This window comes from Halyomorpha halys, unplaced genomic scaffold (assembly GCF_000696795.3).
Source record: "Halyomorpha halys isolate HHAL.00 unplaced genomic scaffold, Hhal_1.1 Scaffold1399.1, whole genome shotgun sequence".
Taxonomy (NCBI): domain Eukaryota; kingdom Metazoa; phylum Arthropoda; class Insecta; order Hemiptera; family Pentatomidae; genus Halyomorpha; species Halyomorpha halys.
This window is the reverse complement of record NW_027114231.1, coordinates 368,897-383,015: the sequence shown is the minus strand read 5'-3', so window position 1 is coordinate 383,015 and position 14,119 is coordinate 368,897. Positions and strand designations below refer to the sequence as shown.

Sequence of the window (14,119 nt, the reverse complement as noted above, 5' to 3'; positions counted from 1 at the left end):
ATAATATATCCATCTGCGAGCGACATCATACTCCCACTAGCTGGTGACGGGCGATGACAATCACTCCAGTCGTCGTCTTAAGAGAAGGGGCGAGTATTGTACAATGCAACATCTGACCTCAGGCAGTGGCTCGCCTTGAGGCCGATGTTACTGCAAACTGATCGCACGCTACTCTCCGACAGTTATATATAGCTTCTGTGCTTTAGTCGAACGAAGTCTTTTGGAAAACGGTATAGAAAAAAAATTTTAATTAGAAAAATGAACCAAATTACTGGGGATGGTACCTGTATTGATTAATGTTGGAAACAAAAAGATTTATTCAAAAAATATTTACTCATCAACAGGACATAGAAATGAATAGAATTTAGTAATAAATATCTATATAATTTGTTTAACTAAAGTTTAATGGCTGAAAATAGAATAAAATCGCTAACGACCTGAAAAATAATTATGCTCAGATTTATTGCTATGCCGAAATTGTCAAAATTTGATTAGTCTAAGTTTTTTTTATTATATAATCAAACCTGAGAGTAAGACTTTTCAAGACCTGTTTTGGATTTGATTTTGATATTATTATATCTCTGTTAAGAACCTACTTTTAGAGTGAAGGACTATGTCATAACCAGTTGGAGATGTGTTTATAAAATTCTTTATGTTTATAAAAATGTCTGTAAAACCAACTTCACGTAGGTATGAAGTCAGACAAGGTAAAATGTATTTCAGAACACTTCTAGTTAAACCGGATGCTCCTTGTAGCACCTTGCGAAATTAGAAACCGATGCTGTGCGTATTCTTCCTAAACTCTTCCCATACCTCTGAGGGTGCTCGAATAATACATCAAGAAACACTAGTCCTAGTGATTCAAATGTGCATGTAAAGTTGACCGTCTTCCCTTAATTTAATAACAAGGGTAAACTTAATTGACCAAATGGGTATTTCTTTAGGTTAAGTCGGAATGCGGTAGAGGAAGGTGTGCAGGTAACCAACTTTGGTGGTTTCCGAACGTACCTCTTAACTAACAAACTTTTATTACTACTTGTTTTTTTTTTGTTTTTCTAAGACCCCATTGCATAACCACGTTCGTAGACTCTTCGGTGTCCAGATTTCCCTTTCCTTTGTTTACAAGCCCTGATAGGGGAGTTGTGAAGTAGGGCCTTAGCTATACAATATTGTTTCCAATCATGGAACAATAATTTTCGATCTAATGACCCAGGCGAAAAGACAAAGAGACAATAGAACCCCTGACCCACGATTAAAACAAACGCCCGACGTTTGCATCAATCAAGAGCGTCGAAAGCCCAACCAGTTCCGTTACATGGACAATGGCCTCACGGCATTTATATCGGACCCTTTGTCTCCTGGTACCCGCCGTCCCCGATCGATCCAGTGCCAGGCGATCGTCTCCGACATATCGCAAAGCTCAAGTAGGGCTGTCATGTTGTAAGTGTAAATAACCATGTTATGGAATGCTTCTCTAATTAACATGGCACCAACATTTTTTATTTTTAATTAGTTATGATATTTCGTTGTTGCCATTCGGTTGCAAAGAAATTATTCAGGTAACATCCAACAGTTGTTCAGATCTGTGATTTTTTAAAGGGATTTAAACTATTTGCATCACATTTTCTCGTAAGGTAGTTTATATTTTATCATTTAATTATTAAAGCAATGCAAATATACGCTATTACATTAAAATGAGTAAAGAAGGAAAAATGAATACACTATCATATATTTTGGCAAATAAACAAAATTATATTTTTTAGTCCTAGTGCCGCAACCACGTTACAGCTTGCAGAGAAGCATGGATAAAATATTAAAAGCCAAAATGGAAGGGTTGGAGGGAGACCCATATTGGACGGACCCTAGACTATCTTGGAATCAGGCTCCGTTCTTTATTAGTGGAAGAACAGCTGCATCGCGATCTATATCCGGACAGATCTCCTATCTGCCCCAATGTTGAATAAGAAATACGAAAAAAAAAATTATATATGCCAGAAAAAAACATGCCGGGACATATGGTCCTTGTAAAAAACAATATGTAAAAAAATAATTATTCTAAAGCAAGATGTTGGATAGCAGGCGATGGACTCTTCTCAACTTGTCTTTAAATTTAAATTTTAAATCATGTCAGCTTCCTAGATTTTATTGGGAAACACGTGAGAATCTTTTAACGAAACTTAATATAAGAGATGGTTTTTGACGCCATAATTTTATTGGATGTTTTTTATCTAACATCTGTTCTGATTTTTTTGCTTAATTTTTTTGATTGTGAAATGATGGTTACATGTTGGTATTTTATGGTTACCTGATTGGAAGAAAATTAATTCCTTATTAGTTGATAATGTTTTCGTACCAGTTCAGTTTTATTTATATTTAATCAATTACTTTGTTTTAATCCTCGACGAAATTAGTAACAATAAAAATTTACTCGACAAATATTAAAAATCACTTGATAAATAATTAAGCAGTTTATTATTTTATTTATGGTTTAATATAAAAGCTTTGTCTCTGAAGATAGCTGCAGTTAGTAATATTAGATAGCTGGCTAATCTTTGATGAATTTTATCTTTAGAATTTATGTATGCTATCATTTCGAAAATATAATTCACTATTTTAAATTGATTGCCACATAATATCTTACAATATTAAACTAAATAAATTCCCGGTATTAAAATACGTATCTATATATCCTCTCAGTCCTAAGTTGTTGTCCTAGTAATGCCTCATATTCACTCCGCCGTGGCCTACTCCTCCAGGGAGGACATGCCCGGAGACGTCCAGACGTTTCTTGAGTGGATAGCTCCTAAAAAGCACTCTCCGAAGTAGCCCTAAATATGGAGATATGCATAAGGCGACCGGGGGTAATGGATTGGGGTGGATTACCCCCCACGGGGACTTCCGCTTCCTACCCATTTCCTTCCTCCCCACTCCCTTCCGGGCGGTCCTCCTTTCTTCTGATGACCGACTCTTCTTTGGACCGCCAAACCTCAAAGATGTGGTCACCCTTGTGTGAATTGTGGCCCGGTCATATTTTCGACCCGCCTGACCCAGTTAAACTGTGGTCAATTTAACTAACTCACAGCTTCTTGGCTGTCTCAAAAGCCAGTATATGTATTTCAGGTATTTAGGCTTTTTATCTTCATTTTCTAATCACCATTATAGTAATTACAATTCCGAGAATAATGATTAATTTAAGAACTGAAAGTGTTTATTTAGTTATATATTTTGTATACGTAAATCGCTAGTATATATTCCATGTATGAAACATAAAATATATTTTTTTTAGATAGATTCGAATCTGTTACTTTGTTTTATTTTAAAAGCTTCGTTCTCTAAATTTATTTTATGAAGCTCCGGTGTAATTCATCTTCCAAGACTACGTGCCTTTGAATTTGAATGTAATTTTTTTAAATTCCTCTTGGTCCATAGGATTTATCTCCTTGACAAATCCTTGACTTATCTCTATAAAAATACCCTTTTCAGTTGGTTAATTACACCGAGTCTTGTGATACCATCAAAATTGTCAGGGTTCAGCTTGTATTCAAGGAAGGTTATTGTCAGTCATAAATAGCTGATGGAAAAAAATTACTATTTAATAATAATAATTAGTATTAATATTCCATCTTGAAATTAAAGATAAAATATCAATGCTTCTATTTTGAACTTCATATTACTTGATCATCTAAAATTATTTAAAAAGTACTAATACTCAAAGCTAATACCCTTTTAAACTTCTATGATTTTTTAAAATATATTTTATTTACGAATTTACAAATAAGACCTGATTCGATATTCTTAAGGATACCTTCGGTCGTCGACCCCTTACACTTTCATCCCTGCAACACCTGGAGCACTAAGGACGTTTCGGTCTCTTGGTTTCTGAAGATACATTTGTGTGAAGAGAGTTCAAGAAGGAGGGAGGGAGCTTGGGCGGCAGTTATTGATAAAAGTGTAAAGCGGCGCGAGGCGGGTGGACCGAACGCAAGCGGCATAGCCAAGTAGTTGGCGGTCATTGAAACAGCCGCTATAACTTATCGCTGCCCATTGAATAAGGGCTCTTCCCTTTTCTGAATAGCTAATCCACCTCTTATGTCGGGGAGCCATCCTCCGGGTTCTCCGGAACGGTCCTTAATATCTTTATCTGGGGGTGAGAATCCCAGGAGTTATAGTTGAGGATTAGTTCCAAGGCGAGCTGAGTTAAGATTTCGATATACAGCTAAGGAATAGCGCGAAATAAGTAACATTAGAAATAAAAAAGAAAATGTCTACCTTAAGTATGCATATTTAATGAGTAATACGAATTTTATCATTTTCATCTACGGTTCCAATTCAAGATGGGTGGAAAAACCAGAAATCCGATTAAGAGTCTATTTTGAAATAATCACATATTACTTAGAGTCGATCGATTCTCTATTCAAGAGATCGAATAGGTGTCTTTTTGACTTTGTCTTATTGAAGACTACCACTTGGCACTGAGTTGTTTGCTTTTTATCGTAAAATTTAAAAAAACAATATTTAGTTTAATTACTTAAATGCAATATAAACTACTGAAAGTGAGAACAGCTAATAATTGTTCACGGTCTTTAAGGAAAGGATAAGTATTCTATTAATAATGTTTATCAAAATGATGAAGAAATTAAGCTAGCATCCTTATTAATATTACCAAAATAACCCTTATTTTATTAAAATAATATAAATACTACTATTGGAAATAATGCTAACAATTAAATTATTCTGTTAATTTTTGCTCAATTTTTTGTTTATTTGTTTTATACATTTATTAACATTACTTTAAATACAACTGTTCAGTGCCACTTTTGGACATCAAATATAGGAAAAACTTTCTGATATATTTAAAATAAAGGGAGGTAATCAAATAAATATTCTATTTATTTATTTGAAATTATAAATGATTAATAATTGTAATAAATACATAATAATAAATTATTATTATATTAAAATTACAAAAAAAAATTAGCTTATGAATAATGGAACTTAAAATTTATAGAAACTTGTTCGAAATTAAGCCTTCGATACGATCCCAACGATCTGAGGGCGGGCGTGAAATTGCGCGGGAGAAATAATAAATTGTCCAATGAGAGTGAAGGAGATGAAATTCAATGAGACCCCTGTAATCGGCCCGTGATGTCTAGCCGTGCGTGATCCCTTCCTTCGCTGGGCCGGTTATCTTCGCTTTGACCAGCTCCCTTCTGCATCGTTTTCTATCTTGTGATAAATAATTTTTGGGTTGATTATTTTGGCATGTTGAGTTGAAATAAAATTTAGAAATGATATATTTTTATTATATCAGTTTTGGGAATTTGGAATATTTCGTATAAAGATGAGTTTAAAGTTAAAGACATCTTAAGAGAAAATTCAAATATTAATTATTACTTAATTCATTGTTTAAAGCTTCATGTTTCATTTGTTTTTCTATTCCATGTTCATAGTAATAACAGCGAGGGCCGGCCGCGGACCTGAGGAACAGATAGATATAAAGGAATATCGGGGTGCGCAGGTGGTGTGGGTATAAGGTCACGTGTTAGGGATGCTCCCTCGATGCGCAGCCCCCTCAAATCCTATATTCGGAATAATGAAAAATGTAAATGCGCCACCGGCGGTTCTGATATTGGATCGGTAAAAATCCACCCCTATCAACGCCGGACCTGTTTGCATCAATTATCCATGCCGAGTTGGTGCATCCTGTCCACTCTTACTAAATTATCAGATTTGCACTTTACATTTATTATTCATCAGTTTAAATGCAGTCCGAGTGTATCGTTGACGTCCACTGGTTGTAAACCTTTTATAAACTTTATACACAACTTGTCCACGCCTGTGTAATTAGGGAACTTCTATCGCCACCTAACGACCGGGACAAGTAATTAGCAAACTTTGACAATGACTTCTCCCCTCACCCTAAAATACAAACTGTCCTTTCATTACAATACTAATTTTTTTTTCTTCTTTTGTTACAGAACCGAATAATTACGTCTGCTCGACGTGTAAGGCTCGACTACACTCGGCCTGGAGATTGGTCCAGCATGTTCAAAATAGTCATGGCATCAAGATCTATGTTGAAGGCTCCTCTACTGGATCTACTTCTTCACTGGGATCATCGCCTGGAACTTCTGTTGGAAAAAACCACTCCACCTCTTCAACATGTTCCAGCTCGCCAGGGTGTTCCGGAGCTCCACCGACGACACCCTTGTCACTGCCTCCACCTGCTGCACCAGTTACTTCTTCGAGACTGCCCTCTCCACTTATTGATCCTCACCTTCCACTACACAACCCTTTTACCGTCGGTGGCCTTCTCAGGATGCCGCTCGAACCGACGAGGCACCACCAGTTCACACCAAGTTCTCTCAGTGGTAGTGGTGGCTCCATGTTTGCAAGGCCATCTAGTCACAACGAACATCACTTCAGAATGGAGCAACTTGTGTCAGAACAGTTTCGACACCACCCGCTTGGACTAGCGGCAGCGGCAGTAGCTGCGGCCGTCCCTCCTCCTCACTTTGGGCCCCCACCGACCGAACGCCCTCCACCTACCTCCAGGTCACTTCCTCCCCCACCTTCACTCCCTTTGTCTTTAGAGCCCCAAATAGATTTTTATTCCCAGCGATTAAGACAACTAGCGGGAACGACTAGTCCTGGTGCTGCTAACGGTAATTCTTCTCCATCTCCTAGAAAGCTGACTCCACCATTCACTAGTCCGAACAGTAATATACCAACATCAGTTAGTATTGCACCATCTTTGATGTTCAATAACAATAATAATAGCAGTACCAACAATAATAATATCACTACGAGCGCAACGAGGTCGCCTACTCCCCGGCCTCTAACGAATTCTCCGAATCTGGAGTTGAAAACTCCCCAAGTCAGTGATAGCCCACCACAAGAAACTGTTGATCTCACTTCCACTCCTCGGTCGGCTTCTACTCCACCAAATAAGCAAGATTTTTCTGGAAATCAAGCTTCAGAAAGTATGGACGTTTCGGACCCTAATCGTATACATTCCTGTGATTATTGTGGGAAGAAATTCAGATTCCAAAGTAATCTTCTCGTACATAGGAGATCCCATACTGGCGAGAAACCTTATAAATGTTCAGTTTGCAACCATGCCTGTTCTCAGAGTTCAAAGTTAAAACGGCACATGAAAGTTCATAAGAGAAGTAGAAACAAAAATTCCGAAGGAGGAAATGCAAACGGTAGTGGTAGTGTGAATACAACGCCAGATCAGATGTCGAATGCTGGTTCTGTTGAAACACTCGATGACGAAGATGAAGATGATGAAGAAGAAATAGATGAGGAAGACGATGAGGAAGAAGATGAGGAGGAAGAGGAAGAAATGGAGTTGGAAGAAGAAGAAGGTGATGAAGATGATGATCTGGGAGGTGACGCACCTGAGGATTTGACCACAAAATCAACCTCTTCTACTCCACCTACAACAGATAACAACAAAGGGGGTGCTGGCTCTCCACTTCCTGATAAAATAAATTCTTCTGGATCTTTAGTTGGAGAACTCATGGATAAATTTGGGTTAAGCAATATCCAGCAGTATAGCGAAGCATATAAAGCAGCACTGCAAGAATCTGTTGGTGGTCATCATTTGATATCAAGAAAGGATGAGATACTACAAAGATCGCATTTGATAGCAGATAACAATAACGTTGGGAGTAAACCATCTCCGACGAGTAGATTAGAGAATGGTCTCCTTGAAAAATCTGCTGCTCTGAGATTCCGAGAAGAATTTGCAAAAAACATTATTACGGGCCAGCCGCAGCTAGACCTAGTCGGTGGCCATCATGGAATCTTTGGACCGTCCTTCGAAAACCCTTTCGAGGCCAGTAAACGAGTAAAATTGGAAGGACGAGAGATGGGACGACATGGAGAACGTGATATGTACGCTGGTCTCTGGTTCCCAGGTCTGTCCCACCCCCGGGACCAGATGTTTGGAACCAACGGATCTGATTCTGATAAAGATAAGGTTAAAGTTCCAGCGGGAGCAGGCACCTCTTTGGCTGCTGCAGCAGCGGCCGCGGCTGCTCTGAATCTCGGTATTCCAACCCAAAACATGAAAAAAGACAGCAGGAGAAATGACACCTGTGAGTTTTGTGGCAAGGTATTCAAGAACTGCAGCAACCTCACTGTACACAGGAGGTCCCACACAGGAGAAAAGCCATACAAGTGTGAGCTGTGCTCTTATGCCTGTGCCCAAAGCTCAAAGTTGACTAGGCATATGAAGACCCACGGCCGGATGGGGAAGGATGTGTACAGGTGCAGGTTCTGCGAGATGCCATTCTCAGTTCCGTCCACCCTGGAAAAGCACATGCGGAAGTGCGTCGTGAATCAGAACATCAAGGTCGAGCACATGCTACCCTCTATCATGAGTGGAGACGAGGACTCGGCAGCTTCGACTCCTAAGGACACTGCTTCGACATGACTTTGCCCATGGGCCGGGTACCCCATCCTCCCAGCCCAGAGCATCTATTAGGGAGGTGCATGGCCCCACCGCGGCTACTCTACTGTTTGTCTTTCCTGGTTACTTCTAGGAACATGTTGCTGTTTCTTGTGATTTGTTGTAACTTTAAAAGTAATTGACGCCAAAGCAATGTATTTTACGATGATCAAAGCGATGTACATACAGTACTTATGTTCAACTGTCCTCCGTACTTAGAAATTGATAATCTTGTTCAAGAGCTCTGTTGAGTGAGTTATTAGGACGTTTGATGATCTTTTACATGATGTATTTGTTGATTCAGTTAGTTTATGTGCATTGTTTATAGTATATTTTAAAAGCTGTTAGTACAAACATGCCTTTCTTTTTTTACAACAATGTTCTCAGCGAAGAATTGGATTACCACCTATGAGCAACCACATACTGGGTTCGAGAGACGAACTTCGTGCCGTATATTTAATTATATCTGCGAATTATAATAAATGTGTATATATTTTTTTGTTTAGAGGGCATGAGTGTTCCTTTCTTATTCTCAGTATGTGTCAATGTTCTTTTACCAATTATTACGACGAGTCTTGTTGTTTAACATTCCTACAGCATATCACTTCTTATAGATACATCTGAGAAAGACTATGTCCATATAAGGATATTTAAATGTTATTGTACTTAAAGAACATGTGATATATTATTATATTCCACAAATGAAGAAATAATTTAATTTTATTTACCATTTTAATCGGTTTAAATTTTTGTTATATAATATTTTGTATTTTTATGTATAATTGAATTTATGTATATGTATAAATGTGTGTAAATGTCATATATGTATTAATGTATATAAATATAATGCGTTATTTAATATTATCGTATAACATAAATATAAAACTTAAGAGTGAGAAGACGGGGATGATAAACTCGAAGCTAATTCAACCAGAGTTAGGACATTTGACATAAGAAAATTAACTGTTGTATTAAACAAGATAAGTTAAAAACAACATGGTGACTTCATTTTTGTGAACAATACAAGTTGAATCTTTGATAAAAAAAATATATCTCCTACTGACAATTATATCTTTGCAATAAGATTTTGTAACTTTAGGGTATGACAATTGTTAATATCAAGTATGTTCCTCTACTTAGATCATGATATAATTTCATCTATTATTTTTGTAAAAGGTATAAAAATTAGTATATTCAACCCAATCGCGATGTTTTTAAGAAAAATCTAAAAAAATGTATAAAAAAGCCTTTGAGAGATTTAATCCAATTGCCCCTCCTTCCATTACTATTATAGAAAACAATATTACAGGGTAAAATATACTATTAAAGAAGAAGAAATATATATTATATTATTGAAATAATATGTTCATTTTTTTAGCTTCCTCTTTCTCAAAAAGGATTTTAGATTTTTTGGGCCGTTTGCCCTAGAAATTGTAGCACTGTGATTGTTCCTATTAGAATGTTACTTAGATGGCAGTGCACTGTAAAAATATTTGTAAACTCTCGTCTGATTCTCTAATGGTTTGTGTATGAATGTCATTACTATTAATGTTCTGGTTCCTGGCGATATCGACCGTCTCTATTTGTGCAATTTCCCCTTTCCCCTTTGTAATTAAATGTTATGTTTATTGTAAAATACTCTGTATACATATAGATATAGAAGTGTGAACATATTGTTGTTTATAGTTTAAAAATTAGCATATTTTTTTTGTTTTATCTTTCTAAACTATACAACTACTGTTTCACCAGTATTTATTTATTATGAATCCGAATAATTATTATTGTACATGTAATGTACCAAATTATATAAAAATTAAGATGTAGAATTGTGTATTTATGGATAAAATTATTGTAAGATATATTTATGTTTTATCTGTTTATTTCTTTTTTTTTTTTGCCATTACCATCCCATATTCCCATTATCTTTTAATATATGTGAGAAATACATAAGAATAAGAATTAATATTCCCTACGTTGGGATAAAGTTGGGCATTATGACTAAAAATGTTATTCAGTCTATTAGCAATTACTATTTGATTTTTATTTATTACAAAGAATTTTTAAAGAGCTGTTAATGTAATTGTGTTAGAAATAAAATTTACCTTTCTTTTTTTTTCCTTTGAAAATTATTTGTAAATTATTACCTGAAACATCCATTATTTTTCATAAGTAAACATATGGACATTTTTTTAATTATTTTTTACAATAAATTAATAAAACTAATTTGGGTACAAATTGAAGTTAAAATTAATCCAAGATGGTTTATAAACACAACTATTGCAAGTGTATTTACTATAACCACTAAAGTAAACTATGCAATAGCATTGTTATCATTAAAAAAATTTAAAATATTGATAAGGTAAGTCAAGCATTTATTTAAAATTACAAGAATAATTATAAATAAGTGTACAACCATTCTTCATGATGTAGCATATTAATAACATAGACCCTAAAAAAAGAAAAGAACAAATAAGAGCTTTTCTTAAGAATATATGATAGTAGTCAAGTCAAATTTAACATGTTTTATTATTTTTTTAAAATTAAACCTCCCTGTGGTGTAGGCCAACTAACACCTTATGGAAAAGTAAGATGGATACTTATGTTGTTCCTAGTTACGATTCCGCCTTTCAAACTTTGATTAATTCATAAATAATTAAACAAATAAATCACTTTTAACTGTAACTCATTAATTTAGGATGAAATAATCCATAGTGATTATATGTCTTCATTAAAACAGAGGCGGTACTCCACCAATGAAACAAGTTCAATATAATTATTTATTTATTTAACTTGCTTATTACCTAGGGATATACAAAGGGTTTGGCCTAATACAAAGTAAGAAAAATAATAAAAAAATAAAAGAGAAATAGTGAAAATTTTGTACACGGAAAAAAATAAACCAAACACCTACTGAATAACTACAATTATTTTTATAATAATATAATATATATATTTTGTAAGTTACAATATAAAAAGACTATAAAATCTATTTGAGTTATAAATTAAGATACATAAAAATATTTAAATATATATATGTATAAATGACAAATAATTAACAAAATACACAAAAAAAAAGGAATATTTCCTTATGAGGCAGAATAGAGTACATTTTAAAAAATACTGAAATGTTAAACTAAGGATTAACCACTAAGTAATCGAATAAAAAAACGTTGAAATATATAAAAATACAATAGTGAGTCAATGATACTCCTTATTTCAAGGAGATTTACAAAAAAATATGAATATAAAATTCACTTTATTTTGAGAGCTTGGTTCCGAAAACTGAAAAAACTTATGAATAGACTCATATTGTTAAAGAAACATATTAAATTTAAGCTAAATCGTCAAATTCATATAAAATACAGAGCTTACAGATGTAACTGAAAACAAATTGAAATTTATTTCTATGCAGGTAAATGTTGGATTTTCCATTAACTAGACGTACTTGGATTATTAATCTTTGTTTAATGATTTAAGTATTAAAGCTGAGATAAAAGTCACAGGAAAAAGAGAAACTACCAATATTTCTATTGACCATATAGAAGCGACTGTCCATTAAAAATTAATATATTTGCTAAATAGATCATTTCCAAAAGGTTCCAACAAATTATGAAGGTTTTCACTTATGTACTTGGATATTTTGAAATTGTCACGAATGTTCTGCTTTAATTGAATCTAGCTAGTCCCTTAGTTGTCCCAACTAACCCAATTTAATGACTTGCAAAATTCACACAATTCGAGTTATTGGTGTTCCAGTAGCTCCAAAAATGATTCCTAACTAGTTTGGCATCCGCCTAAATTTTTTTTATTTTACATACAGTTGTCTTCTATCTATAACAAGAGTATAGTTGGAACCCCAAATTTCCGAAAAATAAAGGAGCACACTCAGAGATAGAATTAGACAGCTGGGATTTAGCTTTCCAATCACTATACCATGGCTTTAACAGGAACTTAAGCGCTGATGATGCAGAGCTGTTCTATGAAGGATACATTCGTGGTTTTAAGAAACTTTTGATCATGAAAAAAATGGATCGTTCAAATATATGAACTAACTACAATGTATTACCACTTAAATCTCAGTCATAGGAAATTAGAAAGATTTTCATCTTTGGTGAAAATCATTGCAAATGTATATTCATATTTACGGTTATCCTGTTTTGAGTGCAATTTTTGTGAAGAGTTTTTAATCTCTTTGAACGTCTATCCAGGAGAGTGAGAGCAACCTCTTATCCATCTGCTTATAGCAACAATTGTAGATCTTTATTTTTGTGCACTGTAAGACCTCCTGAGCTATGAACGATACAAACACTTAAATTATCCGAGTTGTTCGAGGATATAGAATTGCGATATTGAATATAGGAGAGGGCTCAAAATTTCCCTCTGAAAAACTCCCACATTCAACATATCAAGATAATTCGCATTGGTCCCCTAGAGAAGACAACAATTCTCATAAATAAAGCTACAACAATTTATAATAAAGTATAAAAGAATAGTCGGTATGTTGTGACCATCGGTAACAGACAATTGTAACTTCATAATTAAGGACGGAATGACCTTTGTGTTTAAAACACTTCAGAGTTAATAAATATTCTAGAAATAGTAATAAAACGATCCTTGCATAAGTAAATTTGATATATGTATAAGTAAATTATTAAACCCTATAGTTTCTGAAATATGTGCGCACGTAATGTACTACTGTAACTAAGCAGTATAAAATAGGTCACTATTTTATAAAAACAAAATGGTTATACGTGTTAGTAGCAAAGTTAATATATTTCGATTTTGTTAACAGCAAAGTTTTCACTTGACCCCTTAGTTTTTGTGATATTACGACAAAACTGATGAATGAACGTTTATTTATCGCTTCACTTCCCCCAACTCCTTAAAAGATGCCCAAATCCATTGGACTTTTAAAGAAACAAAATTCTTGTTGTACTACACAAAACAGTTGCATCTATACTTTTGAATATTGGGTTTTGCATTTTTTTTGTCTATTTTGACCTGACAATTATTCAGATCATGATAACACATATTAAAGATTATGATGATATTTCAGTTCGAAATTTCTAGACAATTTTTGAAGTTTTAAAATCGAATGTTGGTTAAAAAGAATTAAATTGAAGAGTTGTATAAAAAAGAAAATCGTATAGTGTCATTATATGCTTTCTTACTAATTTGCTTGTTGAATCCAATTTAAATTCATTTACATATTCTAAACAATTGATTTATCAAGTTTTAATAAGTTTATTAAGAAGAAATCAAACCGTAATTGATGTGAAGAGTTCTCTCCTCTTGAAAGAAAGGAGTGGTCACAACTCCAGGGTGCGATCCCCTGGATCGAATTCCGGTTTTATGCCGGGAGCACTCAATTGTGAGCTAATAATAGTTTAATTAATTAGTGAGGAAAATCGAAGCTACAATTGGTTAACATACTAGTATATTTTTAGTTGCAAATCCAGAGATAATTAAACAAGATTGTACAATCCCTGGCATCTTCAACGTTCCGTGATGTACGCTTCTAAGGAAGGATTAAAACAGCAGACCCTAACCCTGAATTTATATAAAACAAAAAAAATACTGACAAATATGTATAAATGCAAAATATTCAGACGGGTTATACAGTATATGTAGTATGTATACAGATAACATCATTTTTCGTTT

The 14,119-nt window shown here is 34.4% G+C and overlaps 1 protein-coding gene across 1 annotated transcript in view; it reads left to right on the top strand.

Moving 5' to 3' along the window:
• Positions 1-10,574, top strand: part of LOC136795011 (B-cell lymphoma/leukemia 11A-like) — a gene marked incomplete in the record, with an annotated part of 102,131 nt that extends 91,557 nt beyond the window's left edge. The window contains 1 exon segment of the mRNA XM_067051454.1: positions 5,976-10,574. Coding sequence (XP_066907555.1) covers positions 5,976-8,443 — 2,468 coding nt within the window.
• Between the last annotated feature and the right edge of the window lie 3,545 nt (positions 10,575-14,119).